The sequence below is a fragment of the Oncorhynchus mykiss genome, chromosome 4 (genome assembly GCF_057628025.1).
Source record: "Oncorhynchus mykiss isolate SJ-2025 chromosome 4, ASM5762802v1, whole genome shotgun sequence".
Taxonomy (NCBI): domain Eukaryota; kingdom Metazoa; phylum Chordata; class Actinopteri; order Salmoniformes; family Salmonidae; genus Oncorhynchus; species Oncorhynchus mykiss.
This window is the reverse complement of record NC_143025.1, coordinates 31,191,541-31,207,179: the sequence shown is the minus strand read 5'-3', so window position 1 is coordinate 31,207,179 and position 15,639 is coordinate 31,191,541. Positions and strand designations below refer to the sequence as shown.

Sequence of the window (15,639 nt, the reverse complement as noted above, 5' to 3'; positions counted from 1 at the left end):
CTCAAATGATTGCCTCGCCTGGTTCACCAACTACTTCTCTGATAGAGTTCAGTGTGTCAAATCGGAGGGTCTGCTGTCCGGACCTCTGGCAGTCTCTATGGGGGTGCCACAGGGTTCAATTATTGGACCGACTCTCTTCTCTGTATACATCAATGAGGTCGCTCTTGCTGCTGGTGAGTCTCTGATCCACCTCTACGCAGACGACACCATTCTGTATACTTCTGGCCCTTCTTTGGACACTGTGTTAACAATCCTCCAGGCAAGCTTCAATGCCATACAACTCTCCTTCCGTGGCCTCCAATTGCTCTTAAATACAAGTAAAACTAAATGCATGCTCTTCAACCGATCGCTACCTGTACCTACCCGCCTGTCCAACATTACTACTCTGGACGGCTCCGACTTAGAATACGTGGACAACTACAAATACTTAGGTGTCTGGTTAGACTGTAAACTCTCCTTCCAGACCCATATCAAACATCTCCAATCCAAAGTTAAATCTAGAATTGGCTTCCTATTTCGCAACAAAGCATCCTTCACTCATGCTGCCAAACATACCCTTGTAAAACTGACCATCCTACCAATCCTCGACATTGGCGATGTCATTTACAAAATAGCCTCCAATACCCTACTCAACAAATTGGATACAGTCTATCACAGTGCAATCCGTTTTGTCACCAAAGCCCCATATACTACCCACCATTGCGACCTGTACGCTCTCGTTGGCTGGCCCTCGCTTCATACTCGTCGCCAAACCCACTGGCTCCATGTCATCTACAAGACCCTGCTAGGTAAAGTCCCCCCTTATCTCAGCTCACTGGTCACCATTGCATCTCCCACCTGTAGCACACGCTCCAGCAGGTATATCTCTCTAGTCACCCCCAAAACCAATTCTTTCTTTGGCCGCCTCTCCTTCCAGTTCTCTGCTGCCAATGACTGGAACGAACTACAAAAATCTCTGAAACTGGAAACACTTATCACCCTCACTAGCTTTAAGCACCAACTGTCAGAGCAGCTCACAGATTACTGCACCTGTACATAGCCCACCTATAATTTAGCCCAAACAACTACCTCTTTCCCTACTGTATTTAATTTATTTATTTATTTTGCTCCTTTGCACCCCCATTATTTTTATTTCTACTTTGCACATTCTCCCATTGCAAATCTACCATTCCAGTGTTTTACTTGCTATATTGTATCTACTTTGCCACCATGGCCTTTTTGCCTTTACCTCCCTTATCTCACCTCATTTGCTCACATTGTATATAGACTTGTTTATACTGTATTATTGACTGTATGTTTGTTTTACTCCATGTGTAACTCTGTGTCATTGTATGTGTCGAACTGCTTTGCTTTATCTTGTCCAGGTCGCAATTGTAAATGAGAACTTGTTCTCAACTTGCCTACCTGGTTAAATAAAGGTGAAATAAATGAAATAAATAAATGTGTATATACTGTACTCGATACCATCTACTGCATCTTGCCTATGCCGCTCTGTACCATCACTCATTCATATATCTTTATGTACATATTCTTTATCCCTTTACACTTGTGTGTATAAGGTAGTAGTTTTAGAATTGTTAGTTAGATTACTCGTTGGTTATTACTGCATTGTCGGAACTAGAAGCACAAGCATTTCGCTACACTCGCATTAACATCTGCTAACCATGTATATGTGACAAATACAATTTGATTTGATTTGATTAGCTATGCTGTAACGAGTCATAGAACCATTATGTGTGTAAGAGAGAGACAGAGAGAATAGGGAGTACTTTTGGTTTCAAGCTGAAGTTAAAGTTATTTGTCTCTTAAAGGAATTCACAGATGTACAGTGAACAAAGCCACACACCACAAGTCAAACTTAATGATGGTGTTGGAGTTGTACTTGGCCATGCAATCATGAGTGAACCGGGAGTACAGGAGGGGACTGAGTACGCACCCCTGAGGGGCCCCCAATCAGGGACAACGAATGACAGTTGCCTCTGATTGAGAACCATACTTAGGAAGCCTGGTTTCACTTTTGAGTTGTGGGTGATTGTTTCCTGTTGTAATGTTTGTTTCACATTTCATTACTGTTTCGGTTTTCGTTTGTTCATTCACTTTGTTATTTTTTATTCTTTAGTGTTCAGTTTAATAAACTAAAATTGACACTTACCAAGCTGCACATTGGTCCGACCTCTCTTACTTCTCGTCAGAAGAAGAGGAGAATCGTTGCACTACGTAGATAGTGTGGTCTACAGCTTATCATGAGATACTCTACATCAGGCAAGCAAAATGTTGAGACTTCCTTAGATATCGTGCACCAGCTATTGTTTACAAATATGCATAGGCCCCCATCCCATGTCTTACCAGAGGCTGATGTTCTGTCTTGCTGGTAGATTGTATAACCCGCCAGCTGTATGTTCTTAACGTCATTCAGCCACGACTCTGTGAAACATAAGATATTACCATTTTTAATGTCCCGTTGGTAAGATATTCGTGCTTTCAGTTCGTCCCATTTATTTTCCAGCGATTGAACATTAGCTATCAGAATAGAAGACAAAATTAGATTAGCCACTCATCTCCTGATCCTCATAAGGCATCCTGATCTCTTTCCGCGAAATCTATGTTTCATTTTCCAGCAAATCACAGGGATTTGGGCCTGGTCAGGTGTCTGTAGTATATCCCTCGCGTTCGACTCATTGAAGAAGAACTCCTCATCCAATTTGAGGTGAGTAATCCCAGTTCTGATGTCCAGATGCTCTTTTCAGTCATAAGAGACGGTAGCAGCAACATATTTTACAAAGCAAGTTACAAACAACGCGAAAAAACAAACAAAATAGCGTGGTTGGTTAAGAGCCGATAAGACGACAGCCCTCACCTCTGACGCCATTATCATGTGGTGGTAAATAGACAGCTACGAGAAATATAGAAGAAAACTCTCTTGGTAAATAGTGTGGTCTACAGCTTATCATGAGATACTCTACATCAGGCAAGCAAAACCTCAAGACTTCCTTAAAATTAGATATAGTGCACCAGTTGTTATTTACAAATAGACACAGACCGCCATACCTTGTCTTACCGGAGGCAGCTGTTCTATCCTGCCAATGGACCGAAAACCCAGCCAGCTATATGTTATTCATGTCGTCATTCAGCCATGACTCGGTTAAACATAAGATATTACAGTTTTTAATGTCCCTTTGGTAGAATAGTCTTGATCGGAGCTCATACATTTTGTTGTCCAATGATTGCACGTTGGCTAATATTACTCACTTGCCTTCGGATCCTTACAAGGCACTGTCTCTAATTCATGTGAATGACGGGGATTTGGGCCTTGTCGCGTTTCTGAAGTAAATCCTTCGCATCTGACTCGTTAAATCATTTTTTTTTTGTCCAGTACGAGGTGAGTAATCGCTGTCCTGATATCCAGAAGCTCTTTTCGGTCATAAGAGATGGTGGCAGAAACATTATGTACAAAATAAGTTACAAATAATGCAAAAAAACACACACAATAGCACAATTGGTTGGGAACCCCTAAAACAGCAGCCTTCTCTTCCGGCGCCATCCTGGTTTCATAATGGTTGTGTCTTCATCACACTGTAATTAACGAGGCTGTCTCCATCACAGACAGTTAATTGAAGGGGAGACCTGCAGGGAATACCCATTCGAGACCAGAGGCCTGGATCAAGGGGAGACTGCCGTGTGTGTGTGTGTGTGTGTGTGTGTGTGTGTGTGTGTGTGTGTGTGTGTGTGTGTGTGTGTGTGGGTGTGTGTGTGTGTGTGAGAGAGAGAGATATCCCTCCCATCAATTGCCTGTTGCCACTCTCTCTGCCAAGAGGTATAACTTTGGGCATCCATCACCCAAGGGACTGCGTGATGGATGCACTTGCACATCTATCACTCCAGTATTAATGCTACATTTTAATTATTTCGCCTCTATGGCCTATTTATTGCCTACCTCCCTACTCTTCTACATTTGCACACACTGTACATAGATTTTTCAATTTGTCTTTTCTATTGTGTTATTGACTACGTTTGTTTATGTGTAACTCTGTGTTGTTGTTTTTGTCGCACTGCTTTGCTTTATTTTGGCCAGGTCGCAGTTGTAAATGAGAACTTGTTCTCAACTGGCCTACCTGGTTAAATAAAGGTGAAATAAAAAAATAAAAAGACTGAGCCAGCGGTTGGCTAACACAGATTCTATTTGACCCCATGCAAATAACTCATCAATCTGTTTAAGTTCCAAATAAATTATGTGAGCCGACATGACTTATTAGTTCATCCTCAAAGACTCATAGAACACAAGAAGAGGATGAGGGCTGTGTCGTGACGTTGTTTTAGTTAATGTGACGACTGTTGTTCGTCGAATGATTAAAGTTTCTAATTGCGTGATTAACTGAATAAGCAATTATTAACTCATTAACCTGGGGAACCATGGGAAAACTAGTTTTTATTGTTTCTATTTCCCAAATTAACTCAAAGAATATCAGAATATCGATTTTACAACAGCCGCTAATTAACCAGTTGCCTCTAACAATCTCGTTCTGAACGTCGTATAGCCCGTAAATCTGCACGGACCCGGGTCTCACCAATGAGTTCGTACCACACCAATCTTAGTTGAATATTTATTTACTAAAAAGCTAAAATGATGGTAAAAGATACACATAGACAAAACACATTATAGGCTATTGATTAGAACTTAGTATAACGGGCCAACACACTATGGCGCGTGTTACCTACAATGGGAATTTCAAAAGACGGAGAGAAAAAAGAAAGTACACAAGATAAATATACATTTGGGTGAATTTGTCAGCTATGCTATTCTAACCCTAGCCTTGCCCCAAACTGCCGCTCTTATGGGTCAGAATATAATGATGTAATTACGTGGGATGATCTCCGAGGATTCTCTGCGTGGACCGTTCCGCTGTTCGATGATGCACTTCTCCTGCGCACCTCCCTGCTTGTCCTCCCGGTGTCAGTGTCCCTTTTGTCTTAGGAGTCTGTTCCCTCACCCTTTTCTCTGGAAGGGGTCTTCTGAGGCCAGACAGCTCTGTAGCTCAGAGCTCACAGCATAGGAATGAAACCCTTTAGATACCACGATTCGATGGGAGATGGAGGCTAGGTGGTTCGACTTGAATTCACCCGATTAGACACAGCTACTCATCCGTAGCTTGGGTAGAAAATGATTATTTTGTCCTCAAACTTGCGTTGCGTTCTGGGTTCATTAACTTTTTTTTAGACCTTGCTGCAGCTGGGGTCACATAGTCCTGCTGTAAATTCTATACTCAGAGGTTTTATACCCTTGGGTCAGAAGTGGGCGTAGCTGCCTTTAGGGCAATTCTCTGGGCGTACCAAGTTAATGAGGCAAGGTCCAGATTTTACTCAAATCCAATTTTAGACAACTAACATTTAATCTTTCCCAAAACATTCTCTTTGATTTGGATATTTTCCATACAACGTACAATGTATAAACATCAAACACATACTAGGAAAACCCTTCACATTACAATGTTTTATTATTTATCTATTAACCTTTAATAACAGAACAATACATTTTCATATTCCATCTATCGTCATGACCACCATTGTGGCTGATGAAAACCATTGTTCCAAAGTCCCTTTAGTTCATGTTTAATATTCTGAGGCTGGTTCTCCATAGTAACAGGACAAAGTAATTTGTCTGTGGCCTGAGATTTACCAGGGGCGTGAGGGGTCATAAAACCCTCCACATCTTCAGACCACTATACCTCTCTTCCTCTGTTGTGGTTGAGAGATAAGAGATATAATCTGTAGATAATCTGTAGGGTTGTGGTCTCCTGTAACCTGACCTGATCAGGACAATCATGACAGTCCCCCTCTGGTAGGTTCAACTTGGAATGATTCTGGATGTTGCAACCCACCATAAGAATGACCATCAGATGTCCTGGTTTGTGGATCATCATAGCAGTCGTCCCCCCCCCCCCCCCCCCCCCTTGGTGGTTCACCCTGGTAGGATTTCCGCAAGCCGCGGACCACCACCAGAATGGACATGGGAGTTCCGGCAGCGGCTCTGTGTTCCGGCCCGTCGTCCAGTTATCCCGGCTAGTGGACCTAGGCAGTAACTTGGCAGACGTTAATAACGCACAACACTCAGGCAATACATCATTACATTTCCTCCCCAAACGAGCGGCATTGGGCTCTACTGCTTCCTAAGTGTCAAAGGAAATTAAACGAAAAATAATGGAATAAAAACATAAAAGTATACAAAATGTGCCTACCACACCTTAATCATCTCATTTGGACTATATATATGTCCAAGGTCTTGGCTAAATAACTCTCTCATGGCATTGTCTCTAATGTCATGTCTAGGGTAATCCTACTTGCAGGTGGGTAGTTAAGGCACTTGCAAAAACTTGGCCCCTGAAGACCAAAGCTTACATTGGGCAGATTACTGGGCTGACCTAATTAGTTCAAGAGAGGAGGCTGGGACTGGGCCCCCTAAGGGGGTTTCAGGATCTATTGCCAACTTCACAATCGCTTCTGTCCCACGGGTGATCCTAGTATAAGACCTCATTAGGTCTTCCATTGCACGTGTGCGCCTGTGTACGTAGTAGGTGCACACGCCAAGGGAAATAAGACCAAGGATCATGGTAACAGTCAGGATACTGTCCGGCATCGTCCAAGAGCGGGCGACAGACCAATCTTTCGGTCTGTAGTCAGCTAAAAGTGCCTCATCCCGTACACTAAGATCAACAGTCATGGGTCCCTCGTACTGGATTTGGTTGTGAATGGCTTGTGGTAACTCAAGGGAACATTTAGTGAAAGCGTCCAGCATTTCAATCTCTGTGTCTATCCTGTCATCGGGAAGTTGGTATAGAGAGCGAAGTTGTCTATGTGAATAATCGCCCCCTCTGGTACCTTAACAAAAACAGTCTGGTTGGGGAGGTTCAATTGGGTGATGGAGTCATGGCGTTCGTAAGTCATAGTGGCGGACGCGAACGGGGTGTTGACCAACCATCGGTTCCCTGGCAGGCCGAAACGACTGAAAACATGGTTTAGCAAAAGAACGGCCGTGGTTTCCGCTGTGTCATTGGTCGCCGGCAGGCACTCCACCCACTTTTTGAATGCGCAAGTCACTGTGAGGAGATACTTGTTGCCTCTGGCTGACCTGGCAACTGGGCCGACCCAGTCGATCTGGATCAAGCTCCAGGGGTGAGACACGCCCTTGCGTTGCAGGGGTGCTCTGTCAATTAAATCGATCCCAATCAGCATCTGTTCAATTTCGATGCTAGTCACATACACGGGGTGGATCAGTGATATGCTTTCGAAGTTTGGATAGGAGCTAGGTAGCTTGAGTGAAACATTGAAGATTCATAACGCATTGTTCCGTTTTCAACCAATGTTTTGCATTGTCCACTGCCCTTTTTAGTTCATCCAGCAAGGTTTCGGATATGAGGGAAATTGTCGAACCCAAATCTATCAGAGCGTGACAGGTCAAACAGTCCTACAGGTATGGCCTGTTCGAGTTGGTTTTTCTCATCATATCCCAACAAAATGGAGTGGGTTGGGAGAACGGAGCGGTTTGTAATCTGTGTCGATTTCCAAGACAGATAAGTCACCTACGAGACCAGGTGGGTCCTCTATCGGAATGGGAGAGGAATCATCTGTTGTAAAGCTGCTTATCTTGTGCATCTCCACATCCGTATCCAAGTCTGTAGACAAAACCTGCGGGCTTGTGTCTAGAATGAGTGGTTCCTGGACAGGGATTTGAGTGGGGGCGGGGGTAATGGAAATGTTTGCATCCTCTGGAATTGCATGAGTTTCAGCGGACTTGGTTTCCAACGATTTTACGCCTAGTCATGATGACTTATCCTTGTCATCCTTCTCAGATTTCTTACGATGCAGTACATCTCTATTCAGAGCTTCTAGATAATTTCGGTTAGCGTTTAGATCATTGTTGAGCACTTTGTTGCCCTTGCCACCCCCTTTGATCGTCATATTTTACCCCACATGTCCCCGATGCAGCACCTTCCAATTCGAGTGATGGTTCCCGCCTAAGCTCGAAAGTCGAGGTGTCCGGGCTCTTAGCCCGGCTTGCTTTTGATGCCTCAAAAGCGGTGCTTGCAAGTTCACGGAGCGTCGAGATTGGCCACCCAACGTGAGCAGTAGGGCCCAAGTAGTTAATGAAGTTGGGAGACATGTTTGATATGAGCAGTTGTTTAAATGGTAATAGATCTCCCATTCCGGTTTCAGTGAGCATACCAAAGTAAGCTGAACGAAGCCGGTGATAGTAGGCTTGTGGATGTTCATTTCGAGCTTGTCTGATATTGTTAGCCAACGAGCTATCGTGTTTGCGAGTCACAGAACCACTGAATTCTATTTTCAAAACCGTGGCAAGTTTAGCATAGTCGTTTTGCATGTGTTGCTCTTGTAGACGGATGAACCTTGTCACGTGTCTGTTGGACGTTAAGGATCTTTTGGTCCTAGACTTGGCACTCCGGTACTGCTTGCAAGTGCGGTACCAGAGAGAACAGTCCATGACTTGGGTGCCTAGAGTCTTTGACAGTTTTTTGGGCTTTCCTCTGACACCGCCTAGTATATAAGTCCTGGATGGCAGGAAGCTTGGCCCCAGTAATGTACTGGACTGTACAAACTACTCTCTGTAGCGTCTTACGGTCAGATGCCGAGCAGTTCTCAATGGTGCAGCTGTAGAACTTTTTGAGGATCCCATTTCAAATATTTTCAGTCTCCTGAGGGGGAAAAGGTGTTGTCGTGCCCTCTTCGCGGCTGTCTTGGTGTGTTTGGTGTGTTTCCATGATAGTTTGTTGGTGATGTGGACACCAAGGAACTTGAAAATCTCAACCCGCTCCACTACAGCCCCGCCAATGTTAATAGGGGCCCGTTCGGACGCCTTTTCCTGTAGTCCACAATCATCTCCTTTGTCTTGCTCACATTGAGGGACAGGTTGTTTTCCTGGCACCATAGTGCCAGGTTTCTGACCTCTTCCACATAGGCTGTCTCGTCGTTGTCGGTAATCAGGCCTACCACTGTTGTGTCGTTAGCAAACTTAATGTTGCAGTCATGTTTGGCCATGCAGTCGCGGGTGAACAGGGAGTACAGGAGGGGACTAAGCACGCACCACTGAGGGGTCCCAATGTTGAGGATCAGCATGGCAGACATGTTGTTGCCTACCCTTACCACCTGGGGGGGCCCGTCAGGAAGTCCAGGATCCAGTTGCAGAGGGAGATGTTTAGTCCCAGAGTCCTTAGCTTTGTGATGCTTTGTGGGCACTTTGGTGTTGAACGCTGAGCTGTAGCCAATGAACAGAATTCTCACATAGGTGAGTATGGGAATGGGAATTTTCCAGAATGGGAATGAGAATTGTCCAGATGGGAAAGTTCAGTGTGAAGTGCGATTGAGATTGCGTCATCTGTGGATCTATTGGGGCGGTACTCGAATTGGAGTGGGTCTAGTGTATCCAGAATGATGCCATTGATGTGTGCAATGACAAGCCTTTCAAAGCACTTCAAGGCTACCAAAGTGAATGCTACACAGCGGTAATCATATAGGAAGGTTACCTTCGCTTCCTTGGGCACAGGGAATATGGTGGTCTGCTTGAAACATGTAGGTATTGCAGACTCTGTCAGAGAGGTTGAAAATGTCAGTGAAGACACTTGCAAGTTGCTCTGCGCATGATTTGAGTACAAGTCCTGGTACTCCGTCTGGCCCGCGGCATTGTGAATATTGACGTGTTTATACAGTTGGAAGTTTACATACACTTAGATTGGAGTCATTAAAACTAGTTTCTGGTTAATAAACTATAGTTTTGGCAAGTCGGTTAGTCATTTTTCCAACAATTGTTTACAGAGAGATTATTTCACTTATAATTCACTGTATCACAATTCCAGTGGGTCAGAAGTTTACATACACAAAGTTGACTGTGCCTTTAAACAGCTTGGAACGTTCCAGAAAATTATGTCATGGCTTTAGAGTTTCTGATAGGCTAATTGACATCATTTGAGTCAATTGGAGGTGTACCTGTGGATGTATTTCAAGGCCTACCTTCAAACTCAGTGCCTCTTTGCTTGACATCATGGGAAAATCCAAAGAAATGAGTCAAGACCTCAGAAAAAAAAATGTAGACCTCCACAAGTCTGATTCATCCTTGGAAGCAATTTCCAAACGCCTGAAGGTACCACATTCATCTGTACAAATAATAGTACGCAAGTATAAACACCATGGGACCACACAGCAGTCATACCGCTCAGGAAGGAGACGCGTTCTGTCTCCTAGAGATGAACATACTTTGGTGCGAAAAGTGCAAATCAATCACAGAACAGCAGCAAAGGACCTTGTGAAGATGCTGGTGGATTTAGGTACAAAAGTATATATGACCTGTCACGCCCTGACCTTAGTTATCTTTGTTTTCTTTATTATTTTGGTTAGGTCAGGGTGTGACGAGGGTGGTATGTGTGTTTTTGTCTTGTCTAGGGTTTTTTGTATATCTATGGGGTTTTGGTATTGTCTATGGTTAGTTGCATGTCAGCACTCGTTATATATAGCTTCATGTTCATTTTGTTGCTTTGTATAGTTTGTTCAGTGTTCTCTTTCATTAAAGAGGAATGTATTCATATCATGCTGCGCCTTGGTCTCTTCGTTATAACGAACGTGACATGACGACAGTAAAACGAGTCCTATATCGACATAAACTGAAAGGCTGCTCAGCTAATTTTTTGGGGCAGTGTGCACATAGCCTGTCTTCTCTTGAGAGCCAGGTCTGCCTACGGCGGTCCGACTCCATGGCAAGGCTATGCTCACGGAGTCTGTAAATAGTCAAAGCTTTCCTTAATTTTGTGTCAGTCACAATGGTCAGGTTTTCTTCCACTGTGTACTGTCTGTTTAGGTCAAAATATCGTTCCAGTTTGCTCTGTTTTTTTTGGTAAATTCTTTCCAATCTGTCAAGTAATTATCTTTTTGTTTTCTCATGATTTGGTTGGGTCTAATTGTGTTGCTGTTGCTGTCCTGGGTCTCTGTGGGTCTGTTTGTGTTTGTGAACAGAGCCCCAGGGCCAGCTAGCTTAAGTGAATCTTCTCTAGGTTAATCTCGCTGTAGGTAATGGCTTTGTTATGGAAAGTTTGGGAATCGCTTCCTTTTAGACGGTAGTAGAATATAACGTCTCTTTTCTGGATTTTGATAATTAGCTGGTATCTGCCTAATTCTGCTCTGCGTGCATTATTTATTGTTTTACATTTTACATTCACAGCATTGTGAAAGTTATCTGTGGTGCTGATGTTTAGGCCTAGGAAGGTTTAGTTTTTTGTGTGCTCAAGGGCAACGGTGTCTAGATGGAATTTGTATTTGTGGTCCTGGCAACTGGACCTTTTTTGGAACACTATTATTTTCGTCTTACTAAGATTTACTGTCAGGGCCCAGGTCTGGCAGAATCTAAGCAGAAGATCTAGGTGCTGCTGTAGGCCCGCCTTGGTTGAGGGCAGAAGCACCAGATCATCAGCAAACAGTAGATATTTGACTTCAGATTCTGGCAGTGTGAGGCCGGGTGCTGCAGACTGTTCTAGTGCCCTAGCCCTAATTTGTTGATGTATATGTTCAAGAGAGTGGGGATCGAGCTGCATCCCTGTCTCACCCCACTGACCCGTGGAAGTGCATTTCAATGTTTTTTGCCAATTTTAACTGCGCACTTGTTGTTTGTGTACATGGATTTTATATTGTCATGTTCTCTCTCTTGGTCTTTCTCTCTCCCAACTCCTCCTCTCTCCAGTCCCAGGCCATGCGTATTGTGCGGACGGTGGGCCAGGCGTTCGAGGTGTGTCACAAACTCAGCTTGCAACACACACACCAGAACGCAGATGGACAGGAGGACGCAGACAGTGACAAGACTTGCAACGAGGAGTCCACACTCTCAGGTGCATCCACACAAACACACACACACACACACAAACACATTCCTGATTGAGTGTAAGATGCTATTTGAGGGGATAGTGTCACAGATGAGTCAGTCTAATAGAGAGACTGTGGCTGTGGAACAGAACAGAATAGTGGTGGGATGACTCTGGCTCCAGTAACTACAGGGCCCTTTCATATGCAGATTTTTTTTATTTTATCTTTATTTATACAGGTTCTCATTGAGATAATATCCCTTTTCCAAGAGAGACCTGGTCCCATAGCAGCAGGGGGAACAACGTTTCAGACAAAACAACTTACATACACTAACACAACATTAAACAAAACTATAAACACACATACTGTACAACAATTACATATTACATTAAAACCACAAACCTCTTGACTAAAAACAGCTGGCCTAAAAACAATTACACTCTATGATATATACATCAATCAAGTGTTTAAACTCCACCAATGAAACTAGATCATTACATTTTAAAATGTTCAGGAGAGAATTCCAGGACCATGGTGCTAAGTAACTAAAACTATTTCTACCATGACCTGTTCTAATTTTTGGTACTGTTAGAAGCAAATCAGAATGGGACCGTAATTTATATTTATTTACTGACCTGACTAAAAAAGAACAGAGATAAAATGGCATATTACCCAAAATGGCCTTATAAATCAGTGTATACCAGTGTTTAAGCCTACGCAAGGTCAATGACGACCAGCCAACAGCGCTGTAGAGATCACAATGATGTGTTAGACGTTTCTGATTTGTAATGAACCTTAGGGCTGCATGATACACTGAATCAAGTGCTCTCAGGGTAGGCCTGCATATATATATAACATCACTAAAATCTAAAACCAACAGTAATGTACATCGTACCAGCTCCTTCCTGGCCTCAAAACAAAAACAAGCCTTATGCCTGTAATAAAATCCTATTTTCAGCTTGAGCTTCCTTATCAAGTTCTCTACATGCACAGTGAAGCTCAGCTTATCATCAACCCACACACCCAAATATTTGTACACTTTAACTTGCTCTATAGTATGTCCAGCCAATGGAGCAATTACATGATTTGTAATATGCCTGGCATTTGAAAATACCATGCATTTTGTTTTACCTGAATTTAGAGTCAGCTTTAAATCATACAGGTTCTGTTGTATGATGTTACAAAGCCCACAGCATCCCCATGTGCCACCCTCCTATACACACCAGTGTTAATTTTGACTATTTTTTAGATTGTCTAGTCTTAGTAAATTTGACTAAAATATAATTAAGTATTAGTCACATTTTTGTCAATTGAATAAGGATTTAGTCTAGTTATTGACAAAATGACAAACAGTGGGCATTTTAGTCAAATAAATGCCCTTTCATTTTAGTCAAATAAATGCCCTTTCATGTTAGTCAAATAAATGCCCTTTCATGTTAGTCAAATAAATGCCCTTTCATTTTAGTCAAATAAATGCCCTTTCATGTTAGTCACATTTTAGTCACATCACATTTATATTGCCTCATTAACATATAGTAAACATAAATCACTGACTTCCATGTGCACAAACATACTTACCTTGTCCTGCCAACATATTTTTCTGCATAATTAACATTACATACAATGCAAACATACACTCACAAGCAGAGCGAGACACACACACACACACACAGACGGAGCTAGAGAGAAAGAGAGAGGTAGAGATCAAATACAAATCTTATAATCAGCTATTAAAGACTACCCACTGGATTCTCCAATTACATTGAATGAACTACAGGACAAAATATAAACCCTCCAACCCAAAAAGGCCTGTGGTGTTAATGGTATCCTAAATGAAAGGATAAAATATACAGACCCCAAATTCCAAACTGGCTATACTTAAACTCTTTAACATCATCCTTAGCACTGGCATCTTCCCAAATATTTGGAACCAAGGACAGATCACCCCAATCCATAAAAGTGGAGATAAATTTGACCCCAATAACCACTGTGGGATATGCGTCAACAGCAACCTTGGGAAAATTCTCAGCGTTAACATTAACAGCAGACTCGTACATTTCCTCAGTGAAAACAATGTACTGAGCAAATGTCAAATTGGCTTTTAACCAAATTCACCCTGCACACCCTAATTGATAAACTAACAAACCAAAACAAAGGTAAAGTCTTCTCATGCTTTGTTGATTTCAAAAAAGCTTTCAACTCAATTTGTCATGAGGGTCTGCTATTCAAATTAATGGAAAGTGGTGTTGGGGGAGAAACATAAGACATTATAAATTCCATGTACACAAACAAAACAAAAATGTTTGTGTACCCACTCCCTTCAACATATATATCAATGAATTGGCGAGCGCACTAGAACAGTTTGCAGCATCCGGCCTCACCCTACCAGAATCTGAAATGCCTACTGTTTGCTGCTGATCTGGTGCTTCTGTCTACAACCAGGGAGGGCCTACAGCAGCACCTAGATCTTCTGCACAGATTCTGTCAGACCTGGCCCGATTCCAGTAAATCTCAGTAAGACAAAAATAATGGTGTTCCAAGAGTAAATAAAAAATTATACCTACCTTGGCCTAAACATCAGCACCACAGGTAACTCCCACAAAGCTGTGAACAATCTGAGAGACAAGGCAAGAAGGAAGAAGGGCCTTCTACATCATCAAAACGAACAGAAAATTTGACACACTAATTAGGATCTGGCTAACAATACTTGAATCAGTTATAGAACCCATTGCCCTTTATGGTTGTGAGGTCTGGGGTCCGCTCACCAACCAAGAATTCACAAAATGGGACAAACACCACATTGAGACTCTGCATGCAGAATTATGCAAAAATATCCCCAGTGTACAACATAAAACACCAAATAATGCATGCAGAGCAGAATTAGGCCAATACCCGCTATTTAACAAAATCCAGAAAAGATACGTTAAATTCTACAACCACCTAAAAGGAAGTGATTCCCAAACCTTCCATAACAAAGCCATCACCTACAGAGAACCTGGAGTAGAGCCCCCTAAACAAGCTCGTCCTGGGGCTCTGTTCACAAACAGACCGCACAGAGCTCCAGGGCAGCAACACAATTAGGCCCAACCAAATCATGAGAAAACAAAAAGACAATTAATTGACAAATTGGAAAATAATTTACAAAAAAACTGAGCAAACTAGAATTCTATTGAGCCCTAAATAGAGCCCATATTTATTGGGTGAAATACCACAGTGCGCAATCACAGGAGCAAGATTTGTGACCTGTTGTTTTATTGTTTATTTCCCTTTTGTTTATTATCTATTTCACTTTCTTTGGCAATGTAAACATATTTTTTCCCCATGCCAATAAAGCTGCTTAAATTGAATTAAATTGAGAGAAAGACAGAGGGACAGAGAGGAGTGTAGTATGTGTTGCATCTCGGTCGCGTCATTGCCATTGTTATCAACGTTCCAGGGATTCCAAAAGTATAAGGAGGGCTAAGGACTTTAACCGGAGCTAATGATTGTTTCGCCCAATGATGTAGTCGAGTCACTTAACCTTGAGTCCCAAGTCCCCTGTGCTCGAGTACGAGTCACCAATGGTCGAGTCACGAGTCGAGTCAGAAGTCCCTATGGCTGAAATTTGAGTCCCAGTGCTTGAGTCCTGGTCCAAGTGCTCAAGTCTGAATCACTGAATCACTAGAATAGATAAAGTTATTTACACAGTCATATACAGTGGGGCAAAAAAGTATTTAGTCAGCCACCAATTGTGCAAGTTCTCCCACTTAAAAAGATGAGAGGCCTGTAATTTTCATCATAGGTACA

General features: G+C 42.6%; 1 protein-coding gene across 2 annotated transcripts in view; it reads left to right on the top strand.

Moving 5' to 3' along the window:
- The window catches only part of LOC110521692 (carboxyl-terminal PDZ ligand of neuronal nitric oxide synthase protein), a 235,352-nt gene that overhangs the window by 148,159 nt on the left and 71,554 nt on the right, over window positions 1–15,639 (top strand). For both annotated transcript variants that reach the window (XM_090231870.1, XM_021599469.3), the window contains exon 6: window positions 11,735–11,879. In XM_090231870.1, coding sequence (XP_090087996.1) covers window positions 11,735–11,879 — 145 coding nt within the window. The remainder of the gene's footprint in view (window positions 1–11,734; window positions 11,880–15,639) is intronic.